Source organism: Camelina sativa, chromosome 18 (assembly GCF_030686135.1).
Source record: "Camelina sativa cultivar CO46 ecotype springtype chromosome 18, ASM3068613v1".
Classification (NCBI taxonomy): Eukaryota; Viridiplantae; Streptophyta; class Magnoliopsida; order Brassicales; family Brassicaceae; genus Camelina; species Camelina sativa.
In genome coordinates, this window is record NC_141897.1 from 14,130,631 (window position 1) to 14,154,366 (window position 23,736).

General features: G+C 35.6%; 2 protein-coding genes and 1 pseudogene across 5 annotated transcripts; all 3 read right to left on the reverse strand.

Moving 5' to 3' along the window:
* Positions 1–841: 841 nt before the first annotated feature.
* On the reverse strand, positions 842–2,714 carry LOC104761045 (uncharacterized). 2 transcript variants are annotated; one of them, XM_087500293.1, is made up of 3 exons: positions 2,541–2,714; positions 2,371–2,423; positions 842–2,045 (listed from the first exon to the last, which is right to left on the reverse strand). In XM_087500293.1, exon 3 carries the CDS (start codon positions 2,041–2,043, stop codon positions 1,105–1,107), a length of 939 nt encoding a protein of 312 aa, XP_087356419.1. In that variant the 5' UTR covers positions 2,044–2,045; positions 2,371–2,423; positions 2,541–2,714; the 3' UTR covers positions 842–1,104. The 2 variants fall into 2 exon arrangements, with proteins under 2 accessions (XP_087356419.1, XP_019095614.1); XM_019240069.2 differs by lacking the exon at positions 2,371–2,423 and having other exon boundaries at positions 2,541–2,712.
* Positions 2,715–3,004: 290 nt separating this feature from the next.
* Positions 3,005–4,993, reverse strand: LOC104761046 (protein NUCLEAR FUSION DEFECTIVE 4-like; annotated as a pseudogene). The gene is made up of 3 exons (XR_015589523.1): positions 4,628–4,993; positions 3,643–4,375; positions 3,005–3,537 (listed from the first exon to the last, which is right to left on the reverse strand). The product of XR_015589523.1 is annotated as a protein NUCLEAR FUSION DEFECTIVE 4-like (transcript).
* Positions 4,994–13,899: 8,906 nt separating this feature from the next.
* Positions 13,900–22,303, reverse strand: LOC104761047 (CBS domain-containing protein CBSCBSPB5-like). Of its 2 annotated transcripts, XM_010484064.3 has the most exons (15): positions 21,998–22,303; positions 21,732–21,905; positions 16,645–16,825; positions 16,424–16,556; positions 16,164–16,334; positions 15,968–16,046; positions 15,745–15,858; positions 15,586–15,652; positions 15,402–15,507; positions 15,268–15,326; positions 14,995–15,104; positions 14,793–14,911; positions 14,616–14,701; positions 14,437–14,526; positions 13,900–14,317 (listed from the first exon to the last, which is right to left on the reverse strand). In XM_010484064.3, exons 2-15 carry the CDS (start codon positions 21,881–21,883, stop codon positions 14,138–14,140), a joined length of 1,647 nt encoding a protein of 548 aa, XP_010482366.1. In that variant the 5' UTR covers positions 21,884–21,905; positions 21,998–22,303; the 3' UTR covers positions 13,900–14,137. The 2 variants fall into 2 exon arrangements, with proteins under 2 accessions (XP_010482366.1, XP_087356148.1); XM_087500022.1 differs by lacking the exons at positions 16,164–16,334; positions 16,424–16,556; positions 16,645–16,825; positions 21,732–21,905; positions 21,998–22,303 and having other exon boundaries at positions 15,964–16,047.
* Between the last annotated feature and the right edge of the window lie 1,433 nt (positions 22,304–23,736).

The following is a 23,736-nucleotide window of genomic DNA, read 5'->3' on the forward strand; positions in this document are numbered from 1 at the left end:
TCCCACTTTGTACTTATGTACATCAATATTTGCTCTTCTGGCTTCTTTTCTAAAGCATTCCGCTACTGATCTCATTTGCATCACTTGTGGGTCCGAATAGTGTTACAAGATCATGCAAAACAGTGAGATTGATCATTGAAACAACAACCCTGCCAACATGTCCTTAGCCTTAGTTCTCCATTCACACGCACAAATGACTCCAAAAGGCTTAGAACTCTCAGGAAACTCACAGGAAACTATTTCTCTTTTCTCAAACTCTTTGGAGGACAAAAAGTGGCTAATAGAAACAAGGGTGTTTGGTTTTCTCCTTAAATATCCGAGCCTAGGGTTTTCCACTAAACCAAGCCAAAAAGGAGATTAGAAACAGCCCGAGCACAAACCGCTAAATGGTGTCGACCGGTGTCTATGGACATCCAAACCGGAAATTTGATTTGTGGGTGTTACATGATGTCATTGATGTGTATTTCGCTTCCAAATATAAAACAGGATATGAGTAAACAAGATGGTTAGTTAACTCTTTATGCTAATTACAGTATTATGTTTTAATATTACATTCTATAACGTGAGCTCCAGTTTATACGTAAATTGCGTTCACATTTCCTACTATTGATCTATATCTTCCAATGAAACTTGTAGAAATTGCTTACATATATATCTTAGCATTATCTTCAAGTCTTTGAGACTCGGTGAAGCCTCAATTAAAACACCATTGTTAATTATTAGACACAACATGGACATGAGACATTGAGACGACAAATGACACACCGAGACAGTGTAGATGAGCGACTCAATCTCTGTGGTGGCCGGTGGGTCTGGCTTACTTTCTATTGTAGTATGCATATATGGAGATATGAGTTCTAAAATGATATAGAAAACATAAGATCAAAGTCTCATTACAATCTGAAAAACCCTGCTTCAAGATACAACCATATGCTAGGAGCATCAAACAACATCCAAAAACAAAATTAAAAGTAAAGATAAATTCACTGAATCAATACTGACTCAGCTTCAATGCAGTTTCTTGAATCAAATATAAAAAGCAACGAAAAAAAAAAAAAAAAAGCAGGGTATCAGACTCCGGTTAAAACCTTTGACTTAATCCTCTCATTCACTCATCTCGTCCTCAGTGAGAAGCTCGTCCTCCGAGAGATCCCCCCAAAGCTCCGGTGGCAAAGCTGCTGGATCAAGCTCCAAACAATCTTCTGGAACATTCTCACCTTCCTGACCAGTGAGCCTGTGATAGACCACCTGATGTGAAAACTTGAGCATTTCTTTGACTGAGAATGCCAACTGATCAGAATCGCGACGAAAGACAGATATGAATCCAGGGACCTTCACTAATGGCAAAACCATTACACCTAATTCCCTATCGAAGTCTTCAACCACTTCAACGATATCATACTCGTTCCGATCTTCTTCATCGTCCCAATCATCTTCGTCTCCCCAAGATGGCGACCAGTTTGTATACAAAGCCCACACATCACCTTTGGTTGGATAGATGTGAATAAACCCTTCAGCATCTTTTGTACACTTGAGTCTATGTGAGAATAGCTTGAGAGCTGTGGTGTTGATGCGTTCCCCGATTGAGAAGCGTCCGCTTGTCTTGGAAAAACCTGAATCAACCCAGTTCATTGTAGCCGGTTCCTCATCTTTGGTAATATCCAGCCAAGAAATACACAAGTTGAACGGTTCTTGAGAGACAACACTATGCACCAGTGCATATAGTCGGGGCTTTCCATCAATACCACCATAAGCTGCCCATACTTCGTTCTCTTTAAACGAAGCTTCAACTCGGTCCTTGTCAAAGTCATAGAAATCATTATCTATAACAAACTTAGATCGAAGAGGGCTTATCTCTTCAGCACCACCATTGTTGTCTTGAGAGGTAGATGAAATCTTCTTAAGGCGTTGTTTGATTCCATTCCAAGCCTTTTCAGCAGAAGCACCTCCAATTATATTTGGAGTATTCTCGAGTCTGTCACGTCTGCCTCTATTTTTGCGGATATTTTGTAGGAACCTATCGATATCGTCGCCAGCGTCCATTTCTTGAACAAAGTTGAACCGATAAGAGAGAAAGCTTTTTGAGTATAGTATAACAAATCAATGAAGACATAAGTTTTGTAAAACATAAGTTGAACCAAAATTCGTTATGGATCAATCATGAAATTTAAAATCCAACTAGATTGTTTGCATGCGCCCTAAAATTCGTTATAGATCAATCATGAAGTTTAAAATCCAACAAAATTGTTTTTCTAATTAATTAATATATTTTCCGTAAGATCTGTTTCAAATATAGATGTCCAGATCTAAAGAGGAACAAAAATACTTCAATAACTCATGAAAACAGATTCGGGTTTCAAAACCATGTACGTTTAGTTAGATCCGAAGATATTGATGTCTCTAAAATTGAAGCTAATAAATATCTGAAAACACCATCAAAAGAGAGATATTCATATCATATTACATAACATAATTGAGAAAGGAATGATGCATTGTAACGTATGTGATGAAAGTATATATATATATATATATATACATACCTCTACGTTGAAAAACAACCAAGAAAAGAACAGCTTTAGACTTGTAGTAGGTGATTTTGTTTATGCTTCTTCGTTAGATTAATCGATGAAGAAGCTCAATTTATAGAGCTTCGAACAGCATTTTTTTTTTTTTATGGTAAAATGTATCTAGTCAAAGTTTCCAGTGCTCAATTTTAAGTTATTTCCATTCTCAAACTCTGCAATTAGTGTTTGTCTAAATTAATCAATTTATAGTATATATGTGTTGGATTTATTTCTCTTTTTGCTTTATAAAAAAAAATTTGAACAAATTAAAGACTTATTTATTTCTCTATAAACTGTAATAAGATATTTTATTTATTATTTTTTTAACACAATTATCATAACACACAAAACTGTCTAAACGCATTGAACTCTTTTGACTAATTATCTTTTAATATCAACACATATAAACTCTAATTAGACATGTTTGATGGAACCGAAGCTTGTAGAAATTGCTTACATATATATCTTCGAAAGATCTAAATGACAAATGCTTACGCAATTACAAAATCTTTAAGTCTTTGAGACTCGGTGAAGCCTCAAGTAAAACTTCCTAGTCCTATAAACAACACTCAAACTAAACACCATGGCCATTAGACACAACATGGACATGAGACCACACGTGACTGAATAACAAACTGATCCCGTGCAGACGAGCGACTCAGTCTCTGTGGTGGTTCCAGCTTGCTTTCTGGCGTAGTAGTCATAGATGTTGCTAGCAATCACACCTGAGAAAACAAACGACCCAATAGGCAAAGCTGTAATCTGGAAATTATAGAGAGAACCAAAGCACTTCAAGCCACAAATGTCAGAGACTGAAGCAGGAGCAATGGCCCAATGAGCGCCATAACCCATTCCTATTACAATGGTGACTACGTAGATCTTCCCTGGCCAGTCTATTGCATAGTAGAAAAGCCCTAAAGACATTATCGCCTGAACCGCAGACATTGCCAATGTTCTTGGAAGTGAGAGTTTTCTTGTCAAGAAGAAGAAAGTGATGAAAACGTCAGTAAGAAACAGAGTTGCGTCTATAACATAATATGTTTGATGTGAAAGTGAAATGGTTTTGAGGGTTTTGTACCGTATGATTAGCTCAGAGAAGTAGCCACCAGCAACACGGCCAAGAAAATTCGAGATGCTGATCAGTGAGACAAATATCTTGGTGTTGTTGTAGAACCAGAGACATAAATATAAGCCAGAAGTCAGCTTGTCCCAAAGCTTGTAACAAGGTAAAATCTTCTCCTATACACGGTGCTCTTTTCTTCTCGGCAGTATGTCACTTCTCTCAATCAAAGTTTTAACCTCATGCTCATCCACATTGGAAGTTCCTTCTTCGGACTTCATTAAGGTGACATTATTACCATAGATGAAAACCGATGAAAAAGGGACAATAACCGGAACAACCATGAAAACGACAAGGATAGCTCCAGAGGTTGTGATAGTAGTTTGAGATATATCAACAAGACTCTGAAGTACCAACAGTCCTAGTAAATATACAGCAAGAACAACACAAAAACCGTAAATAGCCACAAGTTCGTTCTGCAACTCCTTTCATCAACGGGTCTAACAATGAATAGCAGAGCAAGAACCACTACTGGTGGTCCAAGAGCAACCATGAGAATAACCGAAGAATCATGAGAAGGGTTGAACATCAAATAAACCTGAGTCAAGATTGCTCCACTCAAACCAGAAAACCCTTTCAAGATTCCAACAACAGGACCACGGCTCTCCGGGAAGTTATGAATGCATGACACAAGCGATGCTGTATTGTAGTAGGTTTCTCCATTTGTTCCCACGAATATAGCAACAAACAACTGTACGAACAAAAGAAAAAAACTGTTACTTTCTATATATAGTTGACAAAACTAGAATCAAGAACATTAAATCAAGTGCTTGCTAAAGCAAGCAAGTCCCCAGAGTGGAATGAGATCAAACGTGGAATCAACTTAATGCTATAACCGATTAAAAATCTTAAGTATACCACAAATCAAAATTGGTTAAGAGCATCAAAATTACTTAAACCAAGAAAACGAATGTGTTTATGCAAAAATTGAATCATCTCTAACCATCCAGAGAGGCAAATTAGGCAATTGACCAGTGACGACGAGCCAAACAACACCATAGCCGAATCCGATGATTAGAACCACCCAGGAAGGTGAGACCTCAGATAAAGCACCGGAGACGAATCCGATGGCGTCACCGAGGTTCTTAGCAACGCCGAGTAGAGCGATCTGTTTCTGATTGTAACCAAGGGATGACTTGATCGCCGGAGACATAGAGCCGCCGAATAAATAACCGACGCCGGCTACGGATTGGATCCACATGGCACAGACGAAGACTAGCCATCGGTCGTTGGCTAGTAGCTCAAGTTTGTGACGCCAACAAGGCATAGTCAATGGCCTCAAAACAAAACAAAAAACACTAAGAAGTTTTCAGTTTTTTTTTTTTTATTTTTTTATTTTTTTTAGAAATAAGAAGTTTTAAGTTTTAACTAAAGAAATAAAACAAAGATCATTTTTGAGAATAAAATAACAAAAACCAATTCAAAAAATCCATGAGGACAAAATTATAAACTAATTGTAAACAGAAAAATAAAAAAAAAAAACAGATAAGATGACAATTTTGCATTACAATGACTTTTAAAAAACAAAATAATGAATTATTATTTGTTTTAAACAATTATATGAATTTTAATCTCTGCGCGTTTTGGTCCAAATCCAATTTGAAAAACTCCTACTTATTTTCGTTATCCCTATCTTTTCTAATATCATCAAAATTCCACTATACCTTTCTTATATTATATTATAAATTTAAATCCCAAAAAGAAAAAATAAAAATAATCAATAATAAAAACTCTTTATCCTCTCTCATTTGCCAAAAATGTAATAAAACGATCCGATATTGAGCTCCTCTCTCATTCTTACGATTTTGAATCATCTTCCGTCTCTTCTTCTTCTTCATCCACGATTAACACTCACTTGAAGGTAGTTTTAAACTCTCTTACTCTCTAGATTAGCAATGTGACAAAAATTACCTTAGATATAACATTAACATTGTTTAGTAAAATTGTTGTGGAATCTCAATTGGAATGATTGGAAAAATTGTAGATTTATAAATTTATTTGGTCTTTATGCTTGTTAAGGTTAGTAGACTAGTTTTCTTAGTGGATGAAGGTCTTGTGTTGGTTATTATGATTGAGAAAGGTTGAATTTGAGCTTGAATGCTGGATTTTGTAAAAATATTGAGAATTTCAGATCTGGGACAACTGGGACCATTTGGTACAACTATGTAGGAAATTAAGGATCCAAAAATTTGGTGCAACTGAGACAGATGTGTACAACTATGTTTATGAACTGCTACTAAAAAATGGAAATTGACTGTTTTCTTTCTCTTTCTTTTTCAGGTGACAATGCCAAAGACTTCAGTGATACGCTTTCTTTATGATGGATACTATTCAAGTATCAGAGAAGATGTACGATGGATTTCAAGAGAAGATAAGGAAGTTTATTCTTTTCTTATGAAGACATCATCTAGTGATGTATCATATGCTAAATTGGTTGAGAAGATATGTGAAAGACCCCGATCCGGTCTCGGCGTTCGTGATCACGACTTTCGTTTGACCCCATTCCCGGCCAAACATCCATTGATTTGACCTGTTTACTTAGCTTTGGCTCGCGTTCTTGCTTTGTAAACCTTTATACGCAGCGGAATGTAACTTTATCCTTGACTCATCCCTTTGTGACTTAGCCATACAACCAACCAACCCCATAGGCTTTGCACACATTAGAGACGGGGACTAATAGTCCCTTCGGGCACGGTGATCGGTTGCGCTATCGGCTTTCCGAACAACTCGTGTTCCCGAAGCTTGGCACTAAACATGGCGTTAGTTGACCCATCGGTCATACCTTTGAACCTTGATCGGCTCATCGGTCTTCGTATCAGAACCAGGTCCGATCGATCGATCCGACCCCATAATTGAATCGTCGATCAAATACCGACCAGGCCGATACTTTCGAACGACTTGTCGACCACCCGACCAGTCAATCCAACCTACGACTCGAATCGTTGATCATACGATCACCCGATCCGACTAGCGATTGAATTACTGATCAATCCTTGATCGATCTGTCCATTGGCGCGGATCGTCGATGACATTTTGATCGGCCCGACTCTATGATCGAATCGCTGATCATCCTGCGATCAGTATGACACCATCGTCAAACAGTCGCTTATCCTTTGATCGGTTTGACCTGATTGTCGAACCGTCACTCGTCTAATCGTACATTCAATAGAGAGGTAACATGCGTATCAGTTCGAACGAATATCGAAGTACTCGCCGAGCCGCACCTCATTTTCTTCTTAGGCATAGATGTACGATGGAGGGATGATGGTGTATTGAATGGGCTGGGCATCCATCCCATATATAAGACGCCAATGGGTGTGTTCCATGAAAGGGCACGCCCCTTCCTCGCCCCTTTTCGATGAGTGGCGTGTATTTGAAGAGTCGCATCCTTTTGATGGTGACCGCTCATGCTACCGAGCTACCACACTCCGCCAGCTCGAGTGTTAGCTAACCGGACCACCCATCTAGGTTAGCACCGGATCAGTTCACCGAGCTATGTTAACCAGCTCTTCCAGCTCGTCCAGCTGAGCTAGCTGGCATTCCAGCTGGTGTAGCTCAGCAGCTGAGCTACCTGGCATTCCAGTATGGTGTCGGTCGACACCAGATTGCCAGTGCTGGTCGATACCATCTGGTGTCGGTCAACACCCTTCTTCAGTTGCGATGGATGATGCAGATGTTTTGTATATTGCCTGGTTTGTTTTATTGATTGTTGTTTGTGGCATGTAGAGATCTTATTGTTTGTGTGTATAGCCCAGTAGATGGGAGGATTGTCTCACTGAGTATTTATAAAATACTCATGCATCTCAATTTTTTTTTGTGTTGCGGGTAAAGGCAAAGTGTGATCGTGGAATCAAGGCAATGAAGAGGAAGATGTTATAGTGGCTCGATTGGTTGTTGTATGGCTTCTGTTACATTGCTAGAGTTGGGTCAATAGAACATTGCTAGGTTGTTGGTTCTTTGTTCTTTGTTGTTTGGATTATTGGTTTAATACTGGTTATTGAATGTTGGTTATTTAGTGGTTTATTGGTATTGAATATCTTCTGCTGTTTTGTTTGATTGTGGTTAGGTGACTAGTGGGTATGTGACTACTAGTTTAGAGTATTTATTATTATTATTATTAATTATTTTTTAATATTTTTAAAAAAACGGATCGGGTAGTTTCAGCACTTGTCCCTCTCCTTTTATTACCAAAAAAAATATTTTCTTTTTTCTAATAATATAGTGTAAAACAAATGTTTTTCATGTTTTTGAACTTTTAAAGTTTACTGTTGTCATTATCTTATTATTAAACAAATAAATAAAATAAATTTCCAACGATTTAAAAGTATGTAAAGATGAAGGAGAAAGTCTGTGTATTTCATTCATCGAAACAGAGCATATATACAATCAATCGTATCTAATCAAATCTGCACAAATGGGAAGTTCTAGAACATGTATTGACACTGTATCACGCAAGAGAATATGCTAGTGTCTGGGCCCAATATACATCAGCTCGGCCCAATACCCCTCTCAAGTTGAAGTGGTAGGTCTCGAACGCCCAACTTGCCAAATAAGTAGTTAAACTGATACGACCTAAAGCTTTAGTTAAGAGATCAGCTAGTTGCTTTGCCGTCTTTGATCCCAGCCTTGATCTTATCGCGGACATAGTGACAATTTACTTTGATATGTTTGGTGCGTTCATGAAACACTAGATTGTTTGCTATATGAATCGCTGCTTGACTATCATAGTAGAAAGGGATCGCTTTATGTTGAGCAACGCCAACGCCAAGACATAGTATAAGCCATGTGAGTTTACGTTGAGTATAAGTCATGGCTCTGTACTCGGCTTCCGCGGAGGAAGAAGACAATGTATGTTGCTTCTTTATCTTCCAAGACACTAGTGAATCACCCAACATGATCACAAAAGTTGTTAACGACCTTCGAGTAAGCGGGCAAGAGGCATAATCTGAATCACAATAAGCAGAGAGCGAAAGATCACTTTAGAGCTGAACAATACTCCACAGCCAGGAGAGCCTTTGAGATAGCGGACCACTCGCAAAGCCGCCTGCCAATGTTGGGTGCATGGTTGTTGCATAAACTGAGCAATCATATGGACAACATAGCTAAGTTCAGGCCTAGTGATCACCAAGTAGACTAAGTGACCAACTAATCTTCGATAACGAGTCGGATCATCAAAGAATGCACCCTGTCGTTTGGCAATCCGTGATTCTGTTACAATGGTGTATCTTCCGGTTTTGCACCCATGAGTCCACGTTCTGAGAGTACATCTAACGCGTACTTACGTTGACACAAGTAGATTCCATCGTCTCCACGAGGTACTTTGATACAAGACCGGTGGTGAGACTCGTATGGGATAGATATGGCGGCTCCACAAGCTGGTTGTCGCTTCTCTATTGTGAAGAAATGATGGTCTAAGATGAAGATCTGACACGCTGGCGATCACTTCTCTCATGTGAGATCAAATGAGGGGTGTGATGGCGGAATGAAGTGCACCACAGAGTTGTGATAAGACTTTGATAAAACACAAGCTCTATGCCTTGATGACTCGCTCAAAAAGACAAAAGAACAAATGTTTACTAAGTAAAGGAATCCACCTAACTTAGATAAACAAAAACAAAGCCTAAGCTTCAAAGTAAGAAAACACTCTCTTTTATTTTCCTAAAATCTTCTATATCTTTACAATGAAACAAATGAGCCTTTTTATAGCTCTTACATATAATCTATATTAATTAAAAATATTTCTAAATTAATTACAAATCAATAACCATAATGGCGAAATCATAACAATGGTCATGATGAGGAATAATGGTGGATCTAGGATTTCTAGCAATATATCTGCCTTAGCAATCAATTTTTTCTTGTTTGGCTCGTAGAGAGTAGTTCAGGAAGTCCATCAGGAAATCTGTCTTGAAGTAGTTCAGCTACATGTTTAGCATATGTGATGATCGCATCATTCTCTACTACTTGAAAAAAGTTTTGTCCTCAAAACTAGATCCAGAATTTGCATTTTTTCTTTTTTTGTATTTTATTTGATCACAAAACGGAAACAAGAATAGTTTTTTTTTAAATAGATCTAAAAAAAATATCTTTAAATAAGAATACTTTTTAATTTTATTAACTCACAGAAATGAATTTTTTTTTTATATATAAACAAAGATGATATAAGATTTGAATCACTCCAACTTAAGATCACACAAGGATCAAGAGATTCCAAGCTTAACATGCGGAAGGTGGAAGGTGGAATTCACGAGCTGGGCGAATTCCGATTTCTCACGGCGAATTTTGATTTCTCACAGTGGATTTGTGCAAAGAGAAGAAGAAAGGGGATTGATAGAAATGGACGACAAAAAAAAGAAGAAGAAGAAGAAGACGAAATAGTTTCGAGAGAAGAAGAGCAAAATAAGATGAAACGAGATTGATCCTCCTCTGTAACTGTCGACTCGAGTCGGAGAAGAAGAAACAAGAGAAGAAAAAAAGAGAAGAAATAAATTAGGGGTTTGTTATGGATTTGGGGATTTAAGATCCCAAATTGATATGGATATCCATATTTAGATCCAAAATTAGGTTGGATATGTAAATATGAAAGAAACCTTAAATTTATTAGTCTTTTACTAGTTATCTAAATGAAAATAAACATTTACATACATTTTTTTATTAGGAGGGGCTAAATAGAATGGAAATAGAGATGAAGGGGACAGAGAGATTAGAATCCCAACTATATACAGTTAATTATAAAGTTAATTGCTCTCCTGTTTTTTTTTAATAATAAACTTGAACAATATGAATTTGAAGTTAGTCAACGAAAACTGTGTTACAGAGTAACAGAGAATATGCTGAAAAAATGTATTTAAAACTAAGATCATATAATGAGACATTATAGTTGTATAGTTTATTTTGGAAAAGAATTACAATGATTTATCAGAAATAGTTTAAAAAATGAAGGAATATAAACCTTAAAATCAATAGTAAGTTTTAAATGGGTAAGACAAATATGAATTACAAAGATAAAAATATATAATGGGGAGGAGAGAAAATAATTACTTTTTTATATAAAATTTGGTCACGCTAATTATATATCAAATTAGTAAGTCTTATAGACATATTGACATACATCTATATTAACATTTTTGAAGTACATTTTGTGTTATGCCATTTTAGTTTTGTTTATTTAAAAAATTATTTACAAAATTAACCCCTAAAATTTTTACAAAACTAACATTACTCCAGATTTTGTTTCCTAAATATTTTACATTTCATTTCAATTAAAAATATAACAGCAATCAATAAGGAAATAGAAACTATCATATATTTAACCATACATTATGTTGTGTTTTGAAGATATTATATATCTGAATCCTTTGTAAACAAAGAAAAAACAATTTGATTCTCATTTTGTTTTCCAAAATCTATGAGATTTGATTCTTAACGTAAGAAAAACTTCGATTGACAATTATTTAAATATTACAATTAACATATATAAACTTAATAAAAATTTTAATTACTACGAATGTAAAATTAAAAAATTAAAAATACTATATAATGTGGTTATATAGTAGATGAGTTATAAATAGAACATGTTGAAAATAATAAAATATTATTAAATTTGTGTTAACACGGGTTAAATACTTATTAATTATTTATCCACACTACTAATATTAGAAATATTTGACATAAAATCAAGTTGATTTAACTAAAATTGTATAAAATAATTAAATCATTAGGAAAAATGTGACTTAATCACAGCGTATAATTACTAATTATGTATTTAGATCCCTAATTTTTTGTTATAATAATTAAAAATCAAAATAGAATTTCAAACACTAAACAAAACAAACTAAATATACCAAACAAATGGTCATGAAATATATTGTGGGTTAAAAAATAATATAAATATTTAGCTGCACAAAAAATAGAAAATTTAGTTATTCCTATATTTACAAAATATTCAATATTTACCAAATATATACAACATAAAATATAAATTATAATAGAAATTATATGTCCGCGGTGTATCGCAGGTTAAAATCTAGTATGTAAATATAAGTTAAGCAGCCACATTGCATCCATGGGATTCAAACTCTCTCTTTTACAAGAAATAACTATTATACAACATCGCGCCAGCCAGGCCTTAAGCGCGGTGGGAACGGACTTCCGAAAAAGCCATCTCAGCCTTCGCGCCAAGCAAGACCGCCCTTGTCTCTCTCCTTTTATTACCAAAACAAAATGTTTTCTTTTGTCTAATAATATAGTGTAAAACAAATATATTTCATGTTTTTGAACTTTTAAAGTTTACAGTTGTCATTATCTTATTATTAAATAAATAAATGAAATCAATTTCCAACTATTTAAAAGTATGTAAAGATGAAGGAGAAAACCCCAATTGGTAACAACTGTTATTTGAGGCTGTAGAGACTTTGACTATAAAATTTTGGCTGTATAAAATTTGACTGCAGAGACTTTAGCTGTAAATACTTTAACTGTTAAAATCTGATTGTTAAAAAAAACTTTAAAAGGTGTGACTGTAATTTTATTAATAACAAAATCGTAAGAAAATATAAAAGTGATGATAAAAATAATAAATTTGTGAAGAGAAGTGGATGTCAAAAAAAAGAGAAAAAAATACTGATAATTAATCTGTAAAAAAAAATTTATGCAAATATATATATATATATATATTTATAGAGTTTTTAATCATGATAGAGGAAGAAAGAAAAAGTTTTTAAAATTTGTTAGATTTAAAGCATCATTTTAAAATTAAAAGAAATAAGAGAAATAAAGAAGGATAAAATAAAGTGGCTGTTGAAACTTTAAAAAATAAAAAAGTCATAAAAGTCTGGTCGGTAAATAAAATGCTTTTAAAACTTTTAAATGCTTATAAAGTTTTAAAAGTCTTCACCAATCACGACCAAAGTCTGTGTATTTCATTCATCGAACCAAAGCATGTATACAATCAATGTATCTAAATCTACACAACTGGGAAGTTCTAGAACATGTATCGACACTGTATCACGCAAGAAAATATGTTAGAATCTGGGCCCAATATACATCGGCTCGGCCCAATAAACTATTGATTATTTTTCTAAAATTAAGTCATTATTAAGTATGTTTACAAAACTCTCCAAAAAATAAATTATGGTAACTAACTTATTTATCTTCTTAGATTAAATTGCCTCTCTTTTTCCCTTTTATTATATGATTATGTTTTTATCTATGAGATTCAATTACAATATTATAAACATGTAAATGCAAAACACAATATGTAGAGTTCATTTTGAAAGTTTGAAATAGTCATAACCTAAACATAGTATGGCAAGATTATACGCAACATTCTCTTGAACAACGGTTGCACAATCTTCTAAACATGATTACAACGTTTTGGAACACTTTTATGATGGACTTATATTATATGCATATAGGAGAAGAATGAGAGACGTTGAGAATTCGCGTAAAGATTTTTTGTTTACTCTTTTTTTTTAACAATTGGTTTTCAGAAAGCAATGTTATCCACTAAACTACTCTTTTTGGATGCGAGTGTTAGAATAAATAACGTGAAACCATGTAAAGTTCCAAACTCTCTAGCCTCAATTCTTTATTACAACCTTTCGTTTCTTATTGGCACATGTGTAGACAAAAAAGAGAGTCAACTATCTCGAGCAACCAATGCAATGACATCAAAATTAAGGATGATAAGATATGGAGTCAACATAGTTACATTTTATAGATAGAATTCATTATTTGAAATAGAAACGAATCATGTAAAACCGGATGGATTCAAATGGATAGAACGAAGCAACTCATATAATTTGTATAAAATAGCTTAAACAACAAGTGGAATTAGAGAGTAGTCATTTTAAACTTCACGACTACAACTATGGTCTTCAGATCATTGGTTAGTAGGACATCAGATTTTATAGTAAACCATCAAAAGTTCAAACATGCTTCATCATTGGATTGTCTATGTCATTTCTATGCATCTCTTAAGGTGGTCGCTGGAGCATGAAAGGTAAGGTGATTTTTACCAACGCGTACATTTAACAAAATTAGTAAGAAAAAATGCTAATAGTTTGAACAATTGCAAAATTGTACTACGAAATGCTAAGAAAGATTCTTCATCATCATTTCAAAGGCTCATCAATAAGAGAAACTTCGGTGTTGTTCTCTCTTGACCAAATGCTCTTACATATCAAACTTACGAAGAAAATTTAAACTTTTGAATTGTCCAAACATTTACCAAATCAACCTTAAAAAAAAAAAACAAATCACCGTCAATACAAATAAATGTTCACTTATTTATATACAATTCATGTGTAAGGTTGAAAAACAAGAATAATGATGACAACAAGTTCAAAAACAACAAACACGAATTAATGAAGAGGTCTACTTCGCAAGCTTTGGTTTGAAAAATTGGTTTGCAAAAGCATTCAACTTTGTACCTCCCAAAAAAAAGAATCTGTTAGTTTGAGTGGCGTTTAAGGTACACCAAAACTCCAAGTCCAGCAGCAAGAGCAGCCCCGGCTGCAACCGTTTTGTAAGCGGCTGCCCATGAGTTTGACTGGTTGTAGTCCATATCCACTGTGCTTAGACCTCCCATGTGTCCTCTCTCTTCTGTGTAGTCCAAATGCAATTTCAAACCCTGCACCGTTTGGAATCCCAAACCAAAATATAAACTTCTTTAACACAAAATCCACATTAACCAAACCGAAAAAATAAGCACGTTCTTGAACCAAATAGAATGGATCTACAATCTATTACCTTCCAGCCTATTGATTTTGCGTGTTCTACAGCAGCTCCAAGATCATTATCTGATGCTAAAACGACTTTATCATTGTCTTCATCTTCGTACTATACACACCACAAAACATGTCAAGAACAGAAGCAGAACTTTTCCTCTTCTCGTTTGTTTAAAAAGTTTTCGAATAATAACTATGTACCATTATCTGAGGCAAGTTATCAGGCTCAATGTCATCCCCCATCCTTTGTAGGATTGCTGTTATCAGAGTTGTCAAGCTCTGTGTTTCTATAATTAGAAAGTAAAAAAAAAGGTTAATGGACTCTGCAGCATTGGCATAAAAGGTGTCCTAGTTTTCAAGTGTTATGAGTTAACGTACCACACATAAATCTATGCATTCGTCCCTTTTTATCTTGGAGTTTAAAAGCAAATGTGTTAGGATATGAGAATGATTTTGTCCCTTCTATCTCCGAAGATAATTTCAACGATTCTTCCTCACTGCCAAATAATATATATGGTTCAGTTTAATAAACCAGCCTACGGTCAAAACTAAATGGTTCAAAGGAACATGAGTAGAAAACCTCCTAGTTTCATCTCCATCTTCGTTAGGAGACAAAGCCATAGCAGAATCCCAAAACTTTTGCATCATTGAGTTTGCTGTCTCGTTATTTATTCCAGCTGTACTCCCAGCCTTGTCAAAAACAAGTAAACAGAGCTTATAACAAAACAAGATTCTCAACAAGAATGGCAACATCAAATACATCATGTTCTGTCTTTTCTCGGATTGTTTATCGATCTTGTCTCATGTTTCCAAGTTCAACTAAAAGAGAATGATAAAGGAAAAAAAGTTTTACCGTAGTAACGGCAGCATTAGTTATGTGGATCACATCAATCACAGCTACAACATCTCCATCTGTAGAAAATCATCAACATTAGTCAAGTGTTGAAATAACAATGTTTCCATACTTTTTTGCGGACGTTTTGTTACCTTTATCTAAAACAGGAAGATGCAGAAATTTTCCATTATGCATGATATGCAAGGCATCAACAATAGCCATATCAACAGTTGCAGATTCTGGATTCTGAGTCATAACCTATATAAAGAATCAACAGAGACAGGAAATGAGAATTGATTTAAATCTAAGGGAGGGATGACTTAAGGAAAACATTACCTTCTCCACAGTAGTTGTCTCTTGAGGAAGGTTTTGGGCTATCACCCGCATCAAGATGTCCTTTGAACTAACAAAAATTCACTATTCAATATCAAACCTTCACTAGAAAAGTTTGAAACAAAACCAAAGTAACAGAACAAGGGCATATATGACACTTACGTAAGAATCCCTACTAATTTGTTTTCAACCATAACCATGGCTGCACTAGACTGATATTCAACCATCTTCATGGTTACTCCTAACACCGTCTCATCCAATCCAACTTTTAAAACTCTGTACGTTTTCATTTCCAAATAGACTCGTTAAGCTTTGCATTGCTCTTTAATAAGAATCATAAGATCAAAGTGAATGATCATAGATTTTAAAAGGGGATATTACCTACTTTGTATTCTCTGGAATTATAGTTGAAAGTGAAGGCTTGAATATCCGTTCTCTGAGTGTCTCCATAAAGGTGTTTGGTCCTGTATCCAACAAAAACGCAATAAGAGACATATCTTTATGTTTAAACACAACCTATGCATGCAAGAAGACAATTTAAAGCTGTTCTGCAGTTGTGAAGGAATCAACTGGAGATATACCAGCGATAGATGTACCCCAGTTCTTTTCAACGCCTTCAACAGCTGCAGCAATGGCCTTACCCTTCTCAACTGATCTTTCCATGCGTGCAATTGCATCATACAAACACTTTGCAATATCGAGAAGTGAAATGACTTCTCCATTCTCTACAACCGGCAAATGTCTAAATTTGCCTGCAGATCAATTAGTCAGTTCATATCATGGAAATGAACATATGAAAGAAAAAGAAAGAAATATGTTCCCCTAATTAAGCATCACAAACCTTGAACCATCTTTTGAAGAGCTTCCACGGCAATAGTGTCAGACAAAACAAAAACAGGGTTCTTGGTCATAACTTTAGATACAGGTGTTTCTTCAAGATTGAGTTGTTTAGCAATTACTTTTGTTGCTATGTCCTTCAAAACCAAAAAGAGAGAAAAAAGATATATCTATTCAAGCCACCAATTACAAAAAGAGAGTGACACTAGTCATGAAATATTTTACCCTATCCGTAAGGATCCCACAAAGCAATGCATTAGAATCAGTCAGCAATAAGGCATCAACGCGACGTGCAGCCATCCTTCGGCAAGCTTCATATAGAGTTGTGCTATCGGGTACGGTAAGGGCCTTACACAACCTTAGTCTCTTTACAGTTCTCTCTCCACTCCTTTCCCCACTCAAGCTTCTAAAACAATTTGCAAAAAACATATTATACTTTAAAACGTGTATCTAATCAAATCGATAAAACTTGAATTATAAGAAACACTTTTCTTATTGATTTAGTAACTTCACAAAACTAAATCTTTCTCAAGCTCTTATGGAACAACTCTCCATAGACTTGTATTTATATGTAGAGATAAGACGACACCTTATTCTACTTGTATTAGGAAAACCTTACACAAATCCTTATTTGTGATTATCTCTTTAGACAACATTCTAGAAGAGATATCTTGTTTCCTAAGATACTTTGGAATTATCCAACATTCACCCCCTTAATTCCAACTTGAACTTGGGGAGACTTGTTTTCTTGAACTCCGATTAACTCTCGCATTTCCTTGAACTTGATCCTTGCTAACGCTTTAGTAAGGATGTCAGCTTTCTGTTCCTTCCCAGGTACGTGCTCCACCACAACTTGCTCCTCTTCTACACATTCACGAATGAAATGGTATCTCAAGAGTATATGCTTACTCCTTCCGTGAAATACCGGATTCTTGGTGAGTGCAATGGTCGACTTATTGTCAATCCTTAGTAAGATCTTCTCATCTAGACTTAGGATTTCATTTAACAGCTCCTTAAGCCAAATGGCTTGCTTCGCCGCTTCCGTTGCCGCCATAAACTCCGCCTCACACGACGACAATGCGACTGAGGAGAGTTTTTGTGAAGTCCATGTTATTAGTGATGACCCAAAGTAGAACATATGTCCGCCTGTACTTTTCCCGTCATCAATATCGGCGTTGTGACTAGAGTCACTGTAACCTACAACTTTTCTTGACCCATCTCTCTTAAAGAATAGTCCAAAGTTGGTGGTTCCTTTCACATACCTCAGAACTTGTTTAAGTGCTTGCCCATGTGATTCTCTCGGACTTTGCATGTACCGACTTAGAACACTCACGGCAAACGTCAAATCGGGTCTTGTGTGAATGAGATACCTTAGACAACCTATGGTTCTTCGATATCGTGTGGCATCGATCTCAGGTTCCTCTTCAGCCTTTGAGATCTTGACGTTAGGATCCATTGGCACAAGGGCCAAATTGCAATCGTCCATCTTTGTATCTTCAAGTATTCCTCGAGCATAGCCTTCTTGTTTTATTTGAATTCCATCAGCCCCTTGAATTACTTCTATACCAAGATAGTAAGTTAACTTCCCAAGATCCGACATCTCAAATTTCTTTGACATATCTTTCTTGAATTGTTCAATGACATCTCGAGAAGTACATGTTACAAACAAATCGTCAACATAAATTGCAACAATTAAGAAACTCTCCTTGTTTCTCTTTAGGTATACTGATGGTTCCTTCCTACACTTCTTGAAGCCCATCCCTTTAAAAACACTATCGAGTTTTATGTTCCAAGCTCTTGGAGCTTGTCGTAGCCCATACAACGCTTTATGGAGCTTATATACTCGATTTTCTTCTCCTTTCTTAACAAAACCCTCCGGTTGAGTAACATAAACCAGCTCATTTAGTTCTCCGTTCAAGAAAGCAGTCTTGACGTCTAGATGGTGTATCTCCCAGCCGCTTGTTGCCGCAATAGCTATGAGTAGCCTTATAGTCTCAATTCTAGCTACGGGTGCAAAGACTTCATCAAAGTCTATACCCTTTTGTTGAACATAGCCCTTTGCCACAAGCCTCACCTTAAACTTGTTTATCGAGCCGTCCGCAAGCTTCTTGACTTTATAAACCCACTTCACTCCTATGGGTTTAACACCATCTGGTTTATCGACTAACTCCCACGTCTTGTTTCTTACGATTGAGTCTAACTCAGCCTCCATTGCCTTTACCCATTCCTTTAAGCTCATTGCCTCTGTTAAGCTTCCGGGTTCTCCATCTAGAGTAAATAAAAGTTTTTCAACTTCTAGGTCAGCAAGTAAGACGTAATCATTGAGATATCTTGGTCTGTTAATAACACGACCGAATCTCGTCACTATCGGTTGATTTTCAGCTCCCATATCTCCATCTACAGCTTCTACGTTTTCATCATGGTGAATAGGCTCGTGGTAAGGATCGTGATTATAATGTTCGTGATCATGATTATCATTGTCCACATGTTCTTGATCTTCATCATCGTATCCAGCACCATCTTCTATCTCACCTCTATACGTTAGCTTAAACCTTCCAGGTTCTCCTTGGTTTTCAGATTCCTTTGTCAAAGCTGACCAGTCCCACATCTTCTTCTCATCAAACACCACATCTCTACTCACAAGTACCTTCTTTGTGATTGGGTCGTAAAGCCGGTAAGCTTTCGAACCCGGTTCAGTCCCAAGATTAATCACCATTCTCGACCTATCATCTAGCTTCTTTAGATGTGGTTCGGTGATTTTTGCGTATGCGACGCAACCAAACACTCTTAAGTGTTCAAGGTTTGGTTTTCTTAACGTGAGACATTCATACGGGGTCTGATTTTGTAATGCCTTTGTTGGGACTCGGTTGATCAAATACGTTGAATGACGTACGGCTTCACCCCACATATCATTCGGTATCTTCATGGCTTTAAGCAAACTTCTTGTCATCTCCATGAGAGTTCGATTTCTCCTTTCTACAACACCGTTTGGTTGTGGTGTGTAAGGTGCGGTTAGGTGTCTTGTAACACCGTTTTCTTCACAGAACATGTTGAAGTCATTCGAGGTAAATTCTCCTCCTCTATCGGTTCGAAAGGTTTGAAGCTTCTTTCCGGTTCTGTTCTCTACCATCTCTTTAAACCTTTTGAAACGATCGAGTGCCTCGCTCTTTTCCCTTAACAACATAACCCACATATATATTGAGAAATCATCAATTAGAACAAACACATATCTCTTCTTTGCTGGTGTCGCTGGTGTAATTGGTCCACACAAGTCGTTGTGTACTAACTCCAAAGCTTGAGTTGCACGGTAGGTTGCTTTAACCGGGAATGGATTTCTGATTTGCTTTCCGGTTAAGCAGGCGCTACACACACTCTTCTCGTGTGATGTTTGTGGAATCCCAACAACCATTTCTTTCTTCACCATGTTGTTCATAACACCAATACTAACATGTCCCAATCTCGCATGCCATATTTCTGTAGTGTTATCATCTTGTGACAGTAAACACTTAGGATATTCAATCTTCAATGAAGTCTTGTAGAGACGATTGGAAGATCTTTTAACTTGCAAGAGTAGTCTTCCAGCTGGATCCTTTAGTGTCAACGTATCACCTTTCATATTAACTTCACATCCATTCTCGGTTGCTTAACCAAGACTTATGATATTGTGTTTTAATTCTGGTATGTAGTAAATCTCTTTGAGTGATCTTCTCTCACCCATTTTAGCTACAAACGTTATGGAACCCTTTCCCATAATGTTGACGAACGAGCCATCGCCAAATTTTACTCTACCTGTGATAGACTCATCGATGCTTGTGAAGAATTCCTTGTTCCCGGACATATGGTTACTCGCTCCATTGTCTAGATACCAAACGCTTTTGTTATTAGTGTCATAGTTCTTTGGGAACACTTTATCTTCGTTCAAGAATACCACTTCATGAACATATAGTGCATCAGCTTCATGAGTCTCGTTTAGGTTTGTTTCTTGTTGTATTGGTTTATCTGGACACTTCGTTGCATAGTGCCCTGTTTTGTCGCATCGCCAACAAGTAATCTTAGAAAGATCCCTCTTCTTTTGATCTTTCTCTGAGACTTCTCCTCCTTGGCTTTGGTTTTGGTTATTAGATCTCCCTTGACCTCTACCTCTACCTCTTCCGCCCCTTCCTCTAGGGCCTCCTCGGGAGTTACCGTAACCTCCACGGTTATTGGTGTTGGCGAACATTAGTTTTCCTTGGTCTTCACTTGCAGAATTCTTCTTTACTCGTTCTTCATAAGCTTTGATCCTCCCTACTATGTCTTCAAAGCCAGTAGTTTTTAAATCAAGCACTTGTTCAAGAGATGCTACTATGTGAATGAATTTCTCTGGAAGTGCTGACAAAAACATCTTCACAAGTTTTGTTTCATCAAGGGTTTCCCCTAGAGAGGTCGCTTGGGCTGCTAAACCTGACATCTTCCCTATAAATTCATCCACCGTCTCTGAATTTCCCATTGTTAACCGATCAAGTTCAGCTTTTAGGGTTTGGAGTCTCGCTTCCTTCACCCGGTCTGCTCCCTGGTGACGAGACTTGATTGCATCCCATATGCTTTTCGCTAGATTCTGCTCTCCTATTTGTAAGATGAGTGCCTCGGGGATGGATTGGAATATCAGCGTCGTCGCGACGTCGTTTCTCTTTTGATCCTCGTCTCCTGGATCAATTGTCCCCCATACATCACTTACACGGAGTAAAACCTTCATCCGCATCGCCCAAACTGTGTAGTTTGACGTTGTTAACATCAGACATATTGTATCGTCGGAGCTCCAATGTCCTTTGTTCGTGGTGGAGGATTCTGCACATCCGTCATGGTTGATCACACACAGATCTCGATCTCAAAGCTTCAACACAAGCTCTGATACCAATTCAAATCGATAAAACTTGAATTATAAGAAACACTTTTCTTATTGATTTAGAAACTTCACAAAACTAAATCTCTCTCAAGCTCTTATAGAACAACTCTCCATAGACTTGTATTTATATGTAGAGATAAGACGACACCTTATTCTACTTGTATTAGGAAAACCTTACACAAATCCTTATTTGTGATTATCTCTTTAGACAACATTCTAGAAGAGATATCTTGTTTCCTAAGATACTTTGGAATTATCCAACATCTAAAACAGCCACAATATAAAGAAGAACAACACTCAATGAAGATTCAACAGCCAACAAAACAAGTGTCCTCCTAAAAGACAACAAAGAATACGGATAACACCTGAGACGAACACGTAATGAATAAAACATTTATGAAAATGTAATAAAGAGGTAATCAATGATTACATGGAAGAACGAGAAGATGTGAGAGATCTCCGAGGGAGGAGGTCAGAACCACCACCACCTTCGTTTTCAGGACCTTTCTTCCTCCCTTGAAATGAATTACCAGAGAACGAGAGGCTTTTTCTCGATGAACCACCAACACCTTTGTTTGCCATTTCAACTTTTTCCGATCAAATTCTAAAAAGGAAAAAAAAAGACAATCATCAGATTTTGAATATGGTTGCAATTTTCGAATAAACAAAAACAAAATTTCCCAATTGGAACATTACCAAATAATGTTTTCTCTTGGGAAATTTTTGGGAGATATATCAATTTACAGAGAAAAGAAAATTCGAAATGGCAAATTTTTGTAAGATCGATACGAAAGGAGGAGACCGAGAGGGAAAGCAAGAACCAAATCTGCCAGAGGAAAAAATAATTTAATATTAAAAAAAAAAATGCATGGGTGGTGGACATGGAACTTTCCTTCATTTGCCAATCTGTTATCGAACGAAACTACATATTTGCCCTTGAGAGTATTATTTATCAGGCGGGAACGACGACGGTATCATTGTTTTCTTCTCTAATATTGTATTAGGGGAGGTCCGTGCTATTTTTTTATTTTAACTTGTTTTTTTTGTTTATATAGTGTTTATTTGTATATTTGGGTTATACTGTAAATTGGAACTCTTAATAAAGTAATTTTAACTCTTAATTGTAAGAGAATAGACACTCTGAAATATCGGATATTAGTTTTGTAAGAGAATATATACACCGCAATATCGGATAGTAGTTTTGTAAGAGGATGTGTTTTTCAAAATCACTGTCCAAAAGTTGGTTCATGAGTACTCTTGTTTTAATAGAGATAATTTCAATTTTTTAAATGATTATTAAGGAAGCAACTTTAGACAACTTACAAAAATATCTCGCAATTACACACATTTGCTTTTTAGGACGGTTACGAAGTGAAAAAAAATTGTAAAAAACCAATTTAATTTATAGTTTGATAAAAATACTTGTTTTAACGGGTTTAACTCAAACTTTTTTATATTTTAAAATTTTTAAGAGTAAATATATTAATATTACTTAAATATTTTATAAACTTTAAATATATTATAATATTTTAAACTTTCGACAGAGTTCAAATATTTATAATAATTTAAACATTCAATCAAAATTTAAATATTTATAATATCTTAAACTTTTTAAAAAAACGTAAATATATTATAATATGTTTACTTTTTAAAAGTTTAAATATGTTCAAATATAGAACCAAATTAAACTGTTAAATTTGGATACTTGATAAATCAAGCTTCCTGCTCATTTATACTCAAAACATATTAGTTATATATTTATATTGATTATGAACTATATTCCAAAAGATTTAGTCGATGTGGGATATACAGTACGGGGGTGTATTCAACTTGATTTGTATAAAACTTACAAATCCTATGTTATTCAATCATGAATTCTTAAAAGTGTATTCAAATCCACTGTTATTGAACTGATGATTTCAAAATTTACTTTAAAATCCACTGATATTCAAAACAGTTTTTGGATTTGGGTTTTAATAAGTTTTAGGGATTCTCGAAGAGTTGGAATGATTTGTTTAGTTAAAAATACAGAAATCCAAATCTCATGGTTTTATGTGGGATTTGAAAGAATTTTAACATAAATTATATCAACTTTCCTAAAATCTATCAAATTTCAAATTTTCTAAATCCCACAAAATATTCCAAAATCATATTTTGAATACACCCCCCTACACTTTTCTGTAAATTAGTTTACAATTTTACATATATATAATTTCTGAGTTTTTTTATTCTTTCCATCTATTAAAGCGTGTAGAATTAGTAAGAATATGATTTTGGAAAATGTTGGTGAAGAGTGGTGCTATTAAAGCGTATCCACTATTCAAGTGTGTCAACCTGGTTATAAATATGTTGTCGCCCAAAGGGTATAATTGTCATTTAGAGAAATCGAAACTATAGGGTACTTTAATTTAAGTAAGCGATTCTTTAATGATTTT